The sequence below is a fragment of the Tenrec ecaudatus genome, chromosome 6 (assembly GCF_050624435.1).
Source record: "Tenrec ecaudatus isolate mTenEca1 chromosome 6, mTenEca1.hap1, whole genome shotgun sequence".
Taxonomy (NCBI): domain Eukaryota; kingdom Metazoa; phylum Chordata; class Mammalia; order Afrosoricida; family Tenrecidae; genus Tenrec; species Tenrec ecaudatus.
The window spans coordinates 5,128,057-5,143,992 of record NC_134535.1 but is presented as its reverse complement, the minus strand read 5'-3'; the positions used below and the strand labels follow the sequence as shown (position 1 = coordinate 5,143,992).

General features: G+C 55.3%; 1 protein-coding gene across 2 annotated transcripts in view; it reads left to right on the top strand.

Moving 5' to 3' along the window:
* The first annotated feature begins 227 nt into the window (after positions 1–227).
* FBLN1 (fibulin 1) overlaps positions 228–15,936 on the top strand; it is a 97,007-nt gene continuing 81,298 nt past the window's right edge. Inside the window, exons 1-3 of one of the 2 annotated variants that reach the window (XM_075553504.1) lie at positions 228–460; positions 13,227–13,332; positions 14,523–14,652. In XM_075553504.1, the coding sequence (XP_075409619.1) occupies positions 373–460; positions 13,227–13,332; positions 14,523–14,652 (324 nt within the window). In that variant the 5' untranslated portion in view covers positions 228–372. The remainder of the gene's footprint in view (positions 461–13,226; positions 13,333–14,522; positions 14,653–15,936) is intronic. The other variant, XM_075553503.1, reaches the window with a different exon arrangement.

Here is a 15,936-nt window from a genome sequence, read left to right as displayed (position 1 = left end):
GGGGATAGTACATCATTGGACACCCCCACCCCCCGGCCTCTGCTCAATCGTACCCCTTTTTTCCCTGCTATCTCGTAGAGTAGTTTGGGGATTTTCGCTCCCAGACCCAGTTGTGGGCCCAGCCCAGGTGCCTGCAGAGAAGGAGGCCCTAGAGCTCTTAAGGGGGTGGGGGTGTCCGGTGGGAGGGCGCCCAGACGCCCCGCCTCTGCCGCGCCCTCCTCCCGGCGGGATAATTGAACCGCGCGGCGCCGGCACGGCGTAGGCTACGGAGGATCCTGGAGCCCGCTATCCTTAGCGCCTGCCAGATCGAGGCTTTGGGGACCACAGCCCCGCACCCGCGCCTTTGTCTGCTCCCTCCGTCCCACCGCCCCCATGGAGCGCGCCGCGCTGTCGCCCTGCCGGGTCCCGCTGCCACTGCTGCTGCTGCTACTCAGTGTCTTCTCGCTGCTGGTGGCCCGAGGTAGGGGTCCTGGGGTCTCCTGGGGAGGGGGCGCCTGACTTTAGTGTCCCCCCGCCCCGGCGGTCTGTGCGCTCTTTGGAAGTTCTGGAGCGTCCGGCTACCCGGAGTCTATGCGCGCCCCGCGCTGCGCCTGGCGAGGCCTGGCGAGGCCCAGACGCCTCCAGCCCGCGGCCCGCGACTGCAGACTCGTTCTGAGGATACCCCCATAAATACCCCACCACAGACACTCTCGCCTCCACGCGGGCCGCCCGAGCACCCCTGGGTGCCAGCGCCCCGCATTCAGGGGAGCGCACGGTTGCCCACCCAGGTGCCTTGCTGTTCCCATCGGCATAGCTTCCCAACTGCCGTTTCCGAACTGCCCCCACCCTCACCCTGTAGGTGCTGTTGGACCCACTTTGCTGATGAGAAAACAGACGCGGGAGTGGGTTATGGTAATTTGCCAGGGCGCCCACACAGTCAGGGACGGTACAGGAAGATCAGCCTGGGGTCTTGGGGTGATAGCTGAGTAGTGGGGGAATCCTGTCTGGGCACCCCTTCCTACCCCCCACATCCGTTTGCCCTGCTGGGACGCAGAGAGACTGAAGGTAGCTGTGTGCCAGGCCCAGTACTCTGCTGGAATTGGGGCAGACCAATTCTAAGCCCACAAACCCATCCTCAGCGGGCAGGGGTTCCACTAGTACAAAGCCCAGACTGAAGGCAGGGATGGCCACTTCCCAGCTTGGAGACTGAGCCCTGGGTGCCGACCACCAGAGCCTGTCCTGAGGGGATCAGAACCCTGGCCCCTGGGCTCTCTGCTGACCCTGGCTTATCAGGGTCAGGAGTCAGGCCCTGCTTTCCCGAGCTCTTGTTTCTCTGGGAGGAATCCTGGGCAGCCTTTATCTCTGTTTACTTTAGAGTAAACAACCCTCCAGTGACCACCCTCCTTGGTCAGAAGGTCACTTGTCCCCAGGAGTGCTGGTGGGAGGGGGCAGGGCATTTGGGGAGGAGAAGGGGGAGGTAGAGAAAAAGAAGGGAGGGCGGGGGAACTCCCCGGGTTTGATCCTTGCCTGACTTCCTGGCTCGCTGGGCGGGCAGTCTCATCTCCAGGGATGAGACGGAGTGGGTGGTCGAAGGGCCCAGTGCTGGAGGGAGGCTTGTTCAGGAGCTGGGGCTTGGGTCAAGTGCCAGGCAGGTGGGTGGGGGGAGGGCATTGGGGCCTCCTGGGCATTCAGGGGAGCCCATGGACCCTGCTGGACAGAAAAGGCGCCCCAAGAGCCCAGAGAGGAAGTGAGATGCGCAGAGAAGGTCCCCCAGCTACCCCCTCGCTGTGCTGCCCCACCCCTGTCAGAAAGCGTTCCCCTGGGGGGCTTCCTGGCTGCTTCTCCCAGTGGCTTCTCTCTCCTGGTCCAAAGGGGGTGGCGGAAACCATCCACGCAGCTGTTTTGTTCTGTGACTTCCCACACTTTCAGTCTGGTGTGGCACCGCTGGGTCAAACCCTTGGCAGAGGACTGGAGGGTTGAATCCCTCCCTCCCAGAGGGACCTCAAAAGAAAGGCCTGGCGATCTTTTTCTGATCTCCCCGCCCCCCCCCCCACACCCCAGGGAGCAGCTCCCAGCACACATGGGGGGTGGGGTGGAGTATGAAGAGGACCCCACCGCAGATGACAACAGTGGTTTTGGGGGAGGGCTTAGAGGACCCTTGGGTCCTTTTAGCAGCTGGAAGCCCTTTGAAGGGGTGGGTGGTCCCATCTCCTGAGAGCCTTGGGGTGTGGGGGAATCCCCAGAGAAAGGCCTGCTTTAATTGCCCCTGGAACTGGACCTGTTCTGCAGGAACCCCCAGGCCATTGACATGCAGAGGAGGCGCAGATCTGGGCTGGGTGGGAGGGAGGCAGGAGGGCTGTCCTGGGGTGGGGGTGGGGTGGTGGTGAGGAGGGGGTTGGAGAACTAACATTTATTTCCTCTCTCAGCCTCCCTTGGCTTCCTGCTCAGCTGGCTGGCTCCTCTCTCAGCCAGGCAGCATTTGGACTGATTAAAGACAATCGTGTTGGGATAGAGTACAAAGGCAGAGAGAACTGGGCTGGAGAACATGTGGTCGGCGCGGCCCAGCGCCAGAAAGTCTCCCAGGAGGTGGGGGTGGAGCCCCCCCCCTGCCCCCATACACAAGGAGCTGGGGGACAACAGGGAGTCTCTGCCACGGTGCCACTGCGCCTGTGGCTAGTCCCACCTGGCACAGCACTGGCCCTGACTTTGAGCTCCTCGGGTCCCACAGCTCCATGTCCTAGCAGGGTACCTGGAACATCTGGAAATGGAAACCCAGGTGCCTGGCTTCTTGTGAGTCCAACCCAGTGAACAAACCCGTGCGTGCTGCGCGGCAGGGGTGGTTATGTGGTTCTTCCTAGCTGTTACTCCAGTGATTTGCTAGACTTTCCACCGTCCACCTCACCCCAGTCTGAAAGTTCTGAAAAGTTCCAGTACTGAGTTTCTCCAGCCAGGAGCTCAGGGGAGGCCTGGGACGCCTGGGGAGCAGCATCTGGTTAGTGCCAAGCCCTTGTGGGTCAAAGCCCTGCCGAGTGTCGCAGGCCGTTCACTGCTCACGGACAGCTCTGGGCCCAGTACTGCTGTGGGGACACAGGAGGAGGAGAGAGACACGGCCCTTCCCCCAGACCCAGGAAAGTGAGCAGAGATCTGGGATCAGCACAGAGGTTCAGGGGAGGTTCCTAAAGAAGGAGGTGGTCAGGATGGAACTTGAAGGGAGGAATTGAAATTGGAAGGATAGTGGGAGGGGCAAGAGAGACTGAGGGCTTCAGGAACTGCAGGGTTGACGACTCTGTGGGGAATGCTGTGATTGGTGGGCATGGTGAGGGGGGGTGGGAGGGTGTAGTGAGCAGGGTCACTTTGCAAGTCAAGTTTATGGAAACAGTTCTGATGGGACAGCCATCAGCCTTGCATTGAATACGATAAACGTTTTTCCTTTTGCAAAACATGGAATTACCAACAAGAAAACACAAAATAACTCCAGACCACTGAACGCTTTTGCAGGTCCCTGGCGGGCCCCATTTCCTTGTAATGACCTCAAATGTGGCTGTGGCAGGAGGGAAGGGGATGGGCCCATGACACTGTCCTTCCTGGATCCAGGACCCCTGTGGACTGGTCATCTCTTGGAACTGGGCCCCAGGAGGCTGTGGACCTGTCATTCTAGTGTTACTCCCTGGAGGAAGCCAGGGGGAGCTGGATTAGGAGACTTCCAGCTCACCCCCAAGCACTAGGAGGGACTCTAGAGAGCCTGCCCGGCTCCTCTCATCTCTCTCTCTCTCTCTCTCTCTCTCTCTCTCCAAGGTTGTCAAGTCACCAGCTACCTTGGGAGGGGGTGGGATTCAGCTGTCTTCTTCCCATAAAGATTTAGAACCTTTGTTGTTATTAGGTGCCATGGAGTTGGTTCCGACTCATAGCAACCCCGATGTAGAGCAAAAGCCTGCGCCGGCCTCACAACTGTGCCCATGCTTGAGCCCCTTGGTGCAGTCCCTGCGTCCATCCATCTCATCGAGGGCCTGCCTCTCTTTTTGCTGCCCTTCTACTTTACCAAGCATGACGTCCATTTCCAAGGACTGGTCTCTTCTGATCACATCCCCCAGATATGTGAGACGAAGCCTGGCCATCCTCACTTCTAAGGAGCCCCCTGGCGCACTTCTTCCAAGACAGCCTGGGAAGCCCTCGGAGCCGGCCCGGACTCCATGGTGGTGGGTTTGGTTCTCCCTTTGGGGATGGAGAGAACTGTGATATGTGGAGTAGCTAATTTCATCCAATCCACACCCCCCTTAATAGTCCACTTCACTGACATGCAGAGTCAGGTACCGGGGAGCCCTAGTGGCCCAACAGTTAAGCACTGGGCTGCTAACCCAAGGGTCCTTGGTTCAAAGGCACCCCATGGCCCTGCAAGAGAGAAGACCTGACATCTGTTCTCTCAGAAGTGGCAATTCTGCTCTGTCACACGGGGTGCTCTCGGGGTGCCCCAGAGGACAACAAGAAAGAGAAAGCTGTGTAGTGGCTTGCTGAGACAACACTCGGAATGCGTTGTTGTTGGTAGACACCATCCCAGGGACAACAGAAGGAAGTATTTCCTGCCCAGCCCAGAGCCATCCCCACGGTTGTTATGTTGAAGCCATCTCAAAACCGATGTGACAATTTTCTCCTGTACTACTCCCCCGGCATGCCCAACTGTGCATTATCAAAGCAGAACTGCGCTTCTTAAGGATTTCAGAGGCTGTGGGAGAAGCCTGGCGGTGTCCTGGTTAAGCATTGGGTTGCTAACCGCAAGGCCAGCAGTTAGAACCCCCAGCCCCTGTCAAGTGTTATCACCTTGGAAACCCACAGAAGCACTTCTCCGCAGCCCGCAGGTCTGCTCTGTGTCAAATTGACTTGAGGGCAGTGGGTTTGACTTTCGCGTTTTGGTGGCCTGTTGGAAGAGGATCCCCCGGCTCTTTTTCTGAGGTACCATGTGGTGGATTATTTGAACCACCAACCTTTGGGTGAGGAGCTGAGCGCTTAACTGTTGGCACCACTCAGCAGAGGCCCAGGACACGAACCCATGTGCCTGACCACTTGGTGGTCTTGCCTGAAGGCTATAAGGGATGACCCTGAAGGAACAACCTTTATTTGTAGGGTCTCTACTTGAATGACGCCTCCACAGAGCGCCCTCTGATCAGTGACCAGGGATGGGAATAGCTTGTTAGCAGACAGAGGGCCTTGGAAGGTGGAAGGGCGCAGATGCATTTACGTTACAAAGGAACGGCTTGTCATTTGTTCTCCCTTTGGGCCCATTTTGAATTTGTTTTAGTTCTTAAGATTTCCTGCTATCTTTTTAATTGAGGTTTTCTCTCTGTTTTATTCTGTTATTGTTTTTGTTGTATTTTATTTGTGTGTGTGTGTGTGTGCGCGTGTGTGTGTGTGTGTGTGTGTATGTGTGCGTGTGTGAAATCCAGGAGAGGAAAAGCTATAGAGGCAGTAACTGGATTAGTCACTTAGAGTTGTGGCAGGGGAGTTGGGGGGAAATGGGGAGCTAATGATGACGAGAAGAGAATGAATGTCCTAAGAGTGAATGAGGTGATGGTAGAACAATTCCTTCTAATATGTTTAAGCCGTTGAATTGGATGCTGTGTGAATTATATGCCAATAAAACTGTTTTTACAAAGAAGAAAACCAAAACTGGCCAGGAAGTTCTTTCCACAGTCCCCTAAGAGGGCTGGGTAGAAGGAAGCATTGTCAGAGGGACGGGGGGGGGGGGGGGGGGGGGGGGGGGGCATGGTGGAGCACACTCTGGCCCCTTGAGGTGTTAGCTCAGTGGGAGGAGCCTGTGCTCTGCTGGGGATGGGGTGTTGCTGGCCTTCCCAATCAGGTTCTTTTCTCTGCACCTGGGCCAGGGTGCAGAGCCCCTCCACCCCCTGGAGCCCAAGGCTGGTGTCTGGGGGGAGTCACCATTCCCTGTCTGGCTTCTCTGCACAGGAGGAGGGTCTGAGGGTGCTTTTAGGTGGTGTCTGTGGAGCACCCCTGTAATCAGTGGGTTGTGCTGAGGGTCCTGCTGACTGTGGATCTGGGGGTGGGGTTCAGAGAATGAGGTTTCTGCCCAGTTCTGGGGGGATGGGGGCAGCAAGCCAGAACCTTCTCCCCCTCCTGCCACAGAACCAGAGATGTGCCCTGTGCTGTTCGAGGTTGATTAGGCTGAGGAAGCAGCTAGTCGATGGGCTTTTGTTAGCTGGGCAAACTGAGGCCCAGGAAGAGGTGTGACTTGCCCAGGGCTACTCAGCTGGTGAGTGGCATCATTTATCTGCTATGTCTGAGTTCTGTTCGGCTAACCTTTCCCCAGCGAGCATCTCCCTTGAGCCTGATCCAGCTCTACGGGCCCATCAAGCGTCAGCATGATTGTTCATGTGTCTGATGAACATCATGTGGATGATGACCGACAGGGACACAGGGCAGAGAGGCACCTGCCCTCTGGGGCTGACTTACTTGGGTCTGCAGTGACAAGTGCCCCGATCGGGGACTGAGAGGGGCTTACAACAAGAGAAGTATAATGTCTCCCTCCTGGAGATCAGAAGTCTGGAATCAGAGTGTTAGCAGGGATGGTGAGAGGTAGACAGATTTGGGCCTTCTGTGGGTAGATGGGACTTCCTGCGGGAGGGGATGTGGGGGAGCGGAGGAAGCAGGGGATCGTGAAGGCTGACCCCATCATTTTGGCATGAGCAGTGGGTGGCTGTCAGAAGAGACTTCTGGAATGCTTAGGAGGACTGGAAGAACTGATGAAGGAAAAGAACTGAACAAAAAAAAGGTTCAGAAAGGGCTCGAGAAGACAAATGTGAAATATCAATGAAATGCACAAAGACCTGCAGCTAGAAAACCAAAAGGGAAGAATGTGCACAGCATAGCTCAAGCCAAACGAACTGAAGGGAAAAAAGATTCACACCTCGAGTTGCAATGTTGAAGGAGTCAGTGAACAAACCACTGAATGCAGAAAGCATCAAAAGAAGATAAGAATGCAGAGAGTCACTCTCTGGGAAAAAATTGGTTGACATCCAACCATTTTAGGAAGTATTCTGTCAATTCCTGGTGCCTTGATTTTTGATACTATCAACGCCAATGGTGGTATTGATGGAAGAAATCCAAGCTGCCCTGAAGGCAGCAAAATAACCTGGCCCCCACATTTGACAGACTATCATCTGAAATGCATGGATGCAATGTTGGAGGCACCCACTAATCTATACCAAGAAATTTGGAAGACAGCTGTCAGCCAGCTAGCTGGAAGAGATCTGCATGTGTGGCCATTTCAAAGAAAGGAGACCCAACCCAAGGTGGAAACGATCCAGCAATATCGTTAGTGTTACAAGTCAAGTGTTGTCGCAGATACCTCAAAGGCAGCAGCGGCGGGAGTTCCTTGAGGAGGAACAGCCAGAAATTCAAGCCTGGTTTAGAAGAGGCTGTGGACTATCATTGCTGATGGGAGGTGGATCATGGCTGAAAGCATCAAATGCCAGGAAAAAAGCCAGGGAAAAGGAAGACCCTCGATAGAGGGGTCAACACAGCCATCGCAGTAATGGGCTCAGGGCTGGCCAGTGTTTCTTTCCGTTGTGCCGAGGGTCGCTGGGAGTTACAGTCCAATGGGCAGCACTCGACAACAGGAAGCAGCAGGTGGACTACGTGGATGGGACATTAGGCTTACTGTCTTGAGAGCTGAGTGCCCTGGTAGGTACCAGGTGAGGAGCAGGCAGGTGGACACAGGGCCCTGAGGCCCACTATCCAAGTGTCCAGGAAGATCAGGCTGCAGCCAGAGGTGGGAGGTGAGGTGTGGGTACACAGTCAAGATGCACATGGCCATTCAGGGGACTAAAGATGAATGAGGTTTTTCAGGAGAGTTTGTTCTTTGTTTACATGAGGGGATTTACTTTGCGAGTCTCATTCACACAGTCAGGTGTCAGGAACCAGGGGCTACAGCTTCAGCCGACTGGAGTTTTCTTCTCCGAAAAGAGAAGCCATCTGGGAGAGGACAGAAAACATGGGCTCCGGTCCCATTTGGACAGTTGCCCACAGCCCAGCCAACAGGCGCTTGTGGGTGTCCCTGTGGGTCTGCCCTACAGTTGTCCTGCTCACCATGGTCGCTACATGCTCTGAATCCCTCTTTGGATCCACAATGCAAGAGGGTGTGTGGATGTATTGTATTTTATGCCCTTCTGAAGGCATTGCCAGTCAGTCCATGGCTGGCAGACCTGGTTGGTTATTGGCTACCATGAAGCTCCTAGTACCAGTGGGGTTATGGTGGGGGTTTGGGGTGGGAGAGTGTGTCCCCTTCGGTTCTCTTCATGATCATCGCCTCTGGCCTGGCCAGACGCCCTGTGTCAGAGAGGGGGGAACTGGACAAATCCCACCCTGTCCCCTGATCACTGTCTCTCTATCTGTTCTTCTAACATTGCTAAGTTCCTGCTGTGTGAAGCAGGTCCAGGGGTTCAAGTTCAGGGCATATGGTGTTAGAAACGGGTTCCTCCGAACTCTTGAGGGCTCCACAGAGCAGCCTCAGACCCAAGGGAGCGTCATAAAAACATGGATCAGTATGACCCTCTCAGACGTATAACGCAGGCACCCTAGGGCGCAGTGGTTCTGTGCTGGGCTGCGATCTGCAAGGTCAGAGGTTGGAAACTACCAGCTGCTCTGTGTGGGGACGACGGGGGCTTTCTACTTCCATAGAGTTGAGTGACAGTCCTCTACTGCCCACTAGAGCAGCTGTGAGCTGGCGTTGACTAGGTGGCCGTGAGTTTGGCTTGATGACTCATAACCTGTGTTTAAGTTGGAGCCCCCAGGAAAACCTCAGCCTTGACCAGGGGGCTGGGCCAGTGCATTCCAGGCTCATCTGACCACTGATCTGACACCGAATCTGACTCTAAACTGGAGATAATCCTGCTCCAGACACCAAGTCTGCAGAACCCTGTAAACAGGACCACTCCCCGGAGAGCAGGCCACTAAATCTCAGGTCTGACTCGGCCCCTCTCCCTGTGGGGCCCTGGCCTGCGGGAACAGTCTTTGACTTATTTATGAATAAACACGCCCCACTCGGAGCTCGTCATTCCTGACAAGGAAGAATTGGCGTGTAGCCCAGGAGAGGCGAAATGAGGGAGGATATGACGCTGCTTCTACTAGCTGTCGGAGTGACACAGTTCATATTCTGAGTTGGGCGTAGTAAGACAAAATAATACTTTATAAATTATCAAGGGTTCATGAGGGAGGGGGAAAAGGAGGAGCTGATGCCAAGGGCTTAAGTGGAGAGCAAATGTTTTGAGAATGATGAGGGCAATGAATGTACAAATGTGCTTGACACAATTGATTGTGATAAGAGTTGTATGAGCCCCCAGTAAAATGATTAGAAACAAAAAGAAATTCTTGGGGGGAATGAGGAGCTGATACCAAGGGCTCAAGCAGAAAACAAATGGTTTGAGAATGATGATGGCAACAAATGTACAAATGCGCTTGACACAATGGATGGATGTATGGATTGTGAAAAGTTGTAGGAGCCCCCAATACAATGATTTAAAAAACCCAAAGCAATGAAGTTAAGACCCAGCCCTTCTCTGTAAGGAGCGCTTGGTATTCAGGGAAGAGTCATTCCCTAGTTACTAAAATGGCTGTGCTGTCTGGTTCTCTTTTGTTTTGTAAGTTTGGGGTAAGATAAAAGTTAAGTGACTGAGCAAGCCACAAGCTTGCATAAACAAATAAATAAAACAATGGAAAAACTCTTAAGGAAGACTGGACACAGTGCAGCAAAGGCAAAAATAAAACATTTGCTTTATAGCAGGGGCTATCAGAAGTTTCATTTTTACAAAATTAAGCATGTCTTTATCTGCATGTATTTAAAATACCACATTAAACGTACATGTTATTGAAGTAGCACATTTGGCCACTTTCCAGTCACCCGTTCAGGACCTAGTTTCCCAGACCTGTCCTTTTGGCCTGGCTCCTTCTCCGCCATCCCAGAGGCCTTACTTAGTGCAGCTGAGGGTCAGGCAGCATTGAGAGACGAGCTTCCATGTCTGGCTCCCACTTCATGGCCTAGCTTCCTTGGTCAGCCAGTTACCTGGGCTCACGCATCTGAAATATGAGACACGCCCAGCTCGTAGGGAGTTTACATTCACTGTTCTTGCTGGTAGCATTGCCCACAGAGTGTAGGCGACAGTGGTGTGTGTGTGTGTGTGTGTGTGTGTGTGTGGTGTGTGTAGCTCTGGGAAGATCAGGCCTCCGGGTACAGTAGCACAGGTGAGGCCTCCTGAGAGGGTATGGAGGGATAAGAGGGTCTGGGACATATTTTGGAGGCACCAGTGTTTGTGGTAGGTGTAGGGGTGGGCCACTACCCAACTGTCTGTCTGTCCTACTGCGGTAGCTTGCACATGCAGCTGTGGTATTCACAGTGATACCGCCAGTATTTCAGACACCAGCGGGGTTACCCATGGTGAACAGGTTGCACTGACGCTCCTAGGCGAGGATAGACTAGGAGGAAAGGCTCCTTCTGAAAACTAGCCAATGCAAACCTCATGGCTCACAACAGGGTCAAATGCTTCTGGGTCGAATCTGGCCGGTTGTCAGTGAGCTCCGTGCAGTGCGGAGCCTGTGAAGCAGTGCGGGTGGAAGCCTGGTGCAGGAGGTTGCTGATATCAGACAGTGTCTGGTCTGACAGTCCTTGTTTACATGTGGGGTTGCTCACTGCAAGGTCAGCAGTTCGAAACCACCAGCCGCTCTGAGGGAGAAAGACAAGACTTTGTATTCACATACAGAGTTACAGCCTCGTAAACCCACAGTCAGTTCTACCCTGCCTTATAGGATCGAGATAAGTCGCAATCCACTCGGTGGCAAGTGAGTAAGAAGACCCTGGGATGGGGCAGAGATGACAACGGACTCCTTCACGAAGACAACCTGGTTTGGGGGAACACAGTCCCTTTTAGAGTCCCTGGGTGGTCGGAGTTCATCCCGAACCAAATTTGGTGATGTACTTCGTAAAAAAATCAGTCATTGCAAACCGCATTTGCTATCTTCTCTGACACACAGGGGACACTGAATTGATACTGGCTGTTCCTGCCACAATTTGCTTCTGGATTTCTATGAAAACCCACCTCTGCCCTGAAGGACTCCCAAGCCCCACAGATTCTTGGGACCTTGGACTTGGATGTTCCTACCACCTACCTGTGCCTCCCAGGTTGAAACACAGGGCAGCAGATTTAATTTGCATTTATTGTCCACCAACTCTCTATTGAGAGTTGGGCCTGTGTGAGCCCCGATCATATCTGAAGCCAAGTTTTGTCCCTGGGGTTGATCCTGGATGATCTGCCCTGTCTAGGAGGCAGTGCAGTGGGAGAGAGGGTGAGCAGGCATTTTGATATCAGAGGGATTTGAGTTGGACCCGAGCTTGGTTAATTGGAAGTATGACCTTGAGCACTAGATTGTCATGATTCTCTGAGCCTCTTGCTTCCTCATCTGTGAAATGGGCATGTTGCCCACCATGCGGCCAGAGTTCAGCGGTCCAGCACAGGGAAGTGGTCCACTACAGTGAGGTGATGATGTCTGACCAAGTCCTGGATTCCCTCCAGCCTGGTCACTGTCCCTGGTGGGCTCCTCCTGGTCCTTCTGATGGGATTTGTTTGACTGTCCCTGGCTCTGTGCTGATCCCAGCAGGATAGAGGCCCAGGCGGCCCTTGTTTGCAGCTGGAGCCAGAGCCACATTCCAGAGGCTTTCCAAGTTTCAGTCTAAGCAAAGAACTTCATATTTTATTGGCCCGCTGGGAACTAGGATCAAAGTGCTGGAGGCTCCCCAGCTAAGGATGGATCCCAGATGTTCCCACAGCTCAGGGCAAAAGGTCCCAGCCTTCAGGACTGGTGGCAGGCATCTCAGAAGCGTTGGCTCTGACTTGGGATGGGGGTGGTGATCTCTGTATGCTGAAATATGACCGTGGCACCCCCACTTCTCAGGGTTAAGGGGAGCAGATCCTCTTCATTCATATAACACCAGGCCCAGCCCCTGTTGACTGAGGGCAGAATGGTGTGCTCAGAGCTTCAGAACCGTCATCTAATTCTCAGCCAGGCCGGCGTGGGAACTGTGAGACCCGTTTTACAGAGGAGAAGCTGGGGTTCAGAGACCCAGAGCTGGAGGGGGTAATGTTGGGATTTGAGCCAAAGCCTATCTTCTTTCTGCTAGACATCAGGAGCCACCACATGCCGGCCAGGACCCTGCAGGTGGGGGCGGTGGGGGTGGGGGGAGTGCCTCTCGCACATTATGGGGTGAAGGGAGTGCAGGGAGGGGGGAATGTGGTTGACTGGGGGAGGGGGTGTCAGCCTTGGATCATTGTCGCCTATAGGATAGGGTGAGGCGCAAAGGCATGGTGATCTGTGACAGAGCAGGTCCTGTGTTTGAAAATAACTTGGAGCCGAATGAATGGGTGGATGGATGCATAGGTAGGTGTATGGACAGAACCAGCTGCCGACAGAACCAGCTGGTTCCAACCCATGTGCCAGAGTAGAACTGGGCTCCCCATGGTCTTCAGTGGTGGTCATTTGTCACGAGTCGATTGCCAGGCCTTTCTTCCTAAGTTCCTCTGAGTGGATTCAAACCCTCAGTCTTATGGTGAGCAGCTGATTGTACCCCTCAGGGATGATAGATAGATGGATGGATGGACGGACGGATGGATAGATGTTGTTGGTAGGCACCGTTGAGTTGGTTCGGACTCATAGCACCCCTATGGACCACGCTGTCCAGTCCTGCACCAGCCTCACCATTGTGAGGCTTGAGCCCATTGTTGCAGCCACTGTGTCAGTCCATCCCGTGGAGGCGCTTCTTTTTGGCAGATCTATTTTACCAAGTCGTCCTCGGTCCAGAGCGCAGTCCCTGGAGAAGGACCTCATGCTTGGTAGGGAGGGACCGAGGCAAGCAGGAAGGCCCACAAGATAGATGGCAACAATCTAGACTACCACAATGGCTCAAACCCAGCAGAGCTTGTGAGAATGTTGGAGGGCCGGCAGGGTTTCGTTCTCTTGTGCAGAGGGGCTCTGTGAGTCAGAACTGACTCCACTGGCCCCTACCCACCACCACAACCTCACTAAGTGTGGGGGGGTGAACAGACAGCTAGATAATAGGTAGACAGGTGGATATGTGGTAGGTAGTTAGTTGGTAGATAGACAATAGGTAAGTAGATCCCCATGACCTACCTCCTGCTCTCCTCTCAGTAAGCACCGATGTCCCCATCACCACCCCCTTCTCTCCCTCCCAGCGGGCGCTGACATGTCTTTGGAGAACTGCTGTGCTGATGGACACCTCATGGCCACCCAGCAGAAGGATTGCTCTCTGCCCTACACCTCAGAGTCCAAAGAATGCAGGTATGACCCACGCATGGTGACTGAAGGGGGTGGGGGACTGGGTTGCCCCCTCCATGGGCTGCTCGCCCTCCTGCCGCCCCCCAGCAAGCAGTTCCCTCCTACACAAAGGGGGCCGTCTTTGGAGCAGGGGAAGTGCTTTGCAAAGAAAACGTGGAGGGAGGGCTTTGAAATGAAAAACCAAGCCTGCTGGTCAATCCTGGGAGATCCTTGGGGTTGCAGTGATCAGAAGGCTTAGGAAGGGAGGAGGAAGGGAACCCCAAAACAGGGAGAAATGGGGATGGGCGATGAAGGTGGAGGGAGGGAGGGTCCTCAGTGAAAGAAACAAAATGTGCATGATTGCTGGAGGGGAGGCTGAGGAGCCTCTCTGTCAACCTTCCTGGATTCTCCATACAAAGTTCAAGACAGACAAAGCCACTGCCATCGAGCCGGTTTGGCACCTGTAGACAGAGCCGAACTGCCCCAAGGGGTTTCTGAGGCTGCAACTCTGAGTTTTCTTTTTCTCCCTCAGAGCAGCTGGTGGGTGGGTTCAAACCACCGACCTTTGGGTTAGCAGCACAGCGCCTGACCCATAATGCCACCAGGGTCCCTCTGGGAGGCCTTACAGACTCTGGCAGGTCTGGAGCCAGAGGCCATCTGAGAGGCGGGCCCCTCGGGCAGCCCCGGGAAGCTGAGCAAGGCCTGGACAGGTGCAGACCGGGGCAGCCCCTCTGGTCTGTGCTGGCTTTGGCTATATTGAGGTTGGTCTGGAGTCACCTGTGGCTCACGTACACCTCCCTGGGCCCGTCCACTCTGCTCCTTCTAGCCAGCCGTGGTGCAGCCTCCACAGCCCCGTGCATGTGACCCCTTGGGGGGTCCGAGGACTTTCCCCCTGGTGCCTTGAGCCGCATCCCCTCTTCTCTCCGAATGTGGCACTTCCCCCCCCACCCTACCTCCCACACACACCCGATGCACTTGGTGGAGCAGGGCCGGGGTCTGGCCGGCACAGGTTCCAGCTTCTCTTGTTCTCCAGCGGGGTACTCGGGAGCAGTTTGTGGGTGACCCCTGCGCCAGGCCGCGCAGCACCTCTCCGACTCGCACTCGGAACCGCCGCCCGCATTGCTTCTCTCCAACAGAGCACTTGGCGTCTGGGTGGGCGTGGGAAGGGGAGGCCCCGAGTGACCGAGCCCTGAGCAGTGTCCTTCTGTCCCCAGGATGGTCCAGGAGCAGTGCTGCCACAGCCAGCTGGAGGAGCTGCACTGTGCCACCGGCATCAACCAGGCCAACGAGCAGGACAGCTGTGACTCGCTGTCGGGCACCAGCCCTGAGACCATGTTTGTGAAAGTGAGGACCAGTGTGGGCCTGCCCTTCCCCGAACTGGCAGGTCCTGTTCCTGTCCAACTGGCCCTGCCCCTGCCCCTGGTCCCACTGGCCCTGCCCCTGCCCAACTGGCAAGCCCTAGCCCCTTCAAGCCGATGGGCCGAGGTCCCCCAGGCCCTGTGTCCCCTCCCTGCCAGCAGGCCCTGTCCCTGCAGCTCAGCCAGTGCTTCCTGCCTTTTTCTATGAGTGTTTGCAAGGAGATGCCCAGCCAGTAGGGTTGGACAACCCTTCCCATGTACTCAGGAGGCCCAGTGTTCCCCTAGCCCCGGGGAAACGGGTGAGTGAGCAGCGAGGAGCTCCTGTCTCCAGGCCTCAGGCAGGGACACAGAGCAGGTCCTCTGAGCTTCTGCTGAGGTCCCCCTCCAGGCCTCCCCTGGAAGCCCTACAGCTTCCCGGCCCCCAGGGCTCATGTGGGGGAGCTCAGAGTGCCACCTCCCCAGGCCTGGGCTATCACATGACCACACCTGCTCAAGAAAAAGAAACTGAAGTTCTAGGTGGACCACACTCCAAAGTGGCCTTTTCGCAGCAGCCCTGAGAGCCTTTCCCACCCAGCCAGCCGGGAAAGGTTTCCTGGCCCTCCAAGGCCTGGCCAGGCCAGTCAGGGCCCTGCCACCTTGGACTCAGTTCTGAAGGTTGCCCCTGCAGGGTGGCAGTTGGACCGTCCCTCCTGCCATCTTCTAAGGGAGAAAAGCTAGCTTGGACAGCGAGGGTCAGTTGGGGATGGAGGGTCAGTTTGCTTCCTGGGGGAAACAGGGAGGCCAGTGTGTTTCTCGGCTCCTCAAAAGGTGGACCGGTTGGCAAGTGTACCCCCTCTTTTCCCGGCATTGGAGAGTGAACCCCATCAACCTGCACAGAAACTCCAGCCAGAACCACATTTTCCCACTGCAGGCTTTCTGGAGAGTTCCAAGTCCTTTTCAGGGGCGCCTCTTAGGAAGGACTGAAGTAGGGCTGTGGGGCGTCAGGGGGGCTGTGGTTCCAGGAGCTTGGGTGGGAAGACTCACAGGGCGTAGCTAATCACTGTGTCCCTGCTGCTAACGTGCCCCGAGGCTCACGTGCCCCTGAGTGCTCCATGCCCTTCCTATGGCTCAGACCAGTGACCCACGTTCCTTCTGTGGGAGTCCCAGACCACACCTAAGGCACAGATTCTTTGGGGAGCTCCTGGGCCCCCTGTGAAGCCCCACTTCTTGGAGGTTAAGTGGCAGAGCCCTCCGGCTACTGGATAGGGCTATGCGAAGGGCAGGAGTGAGT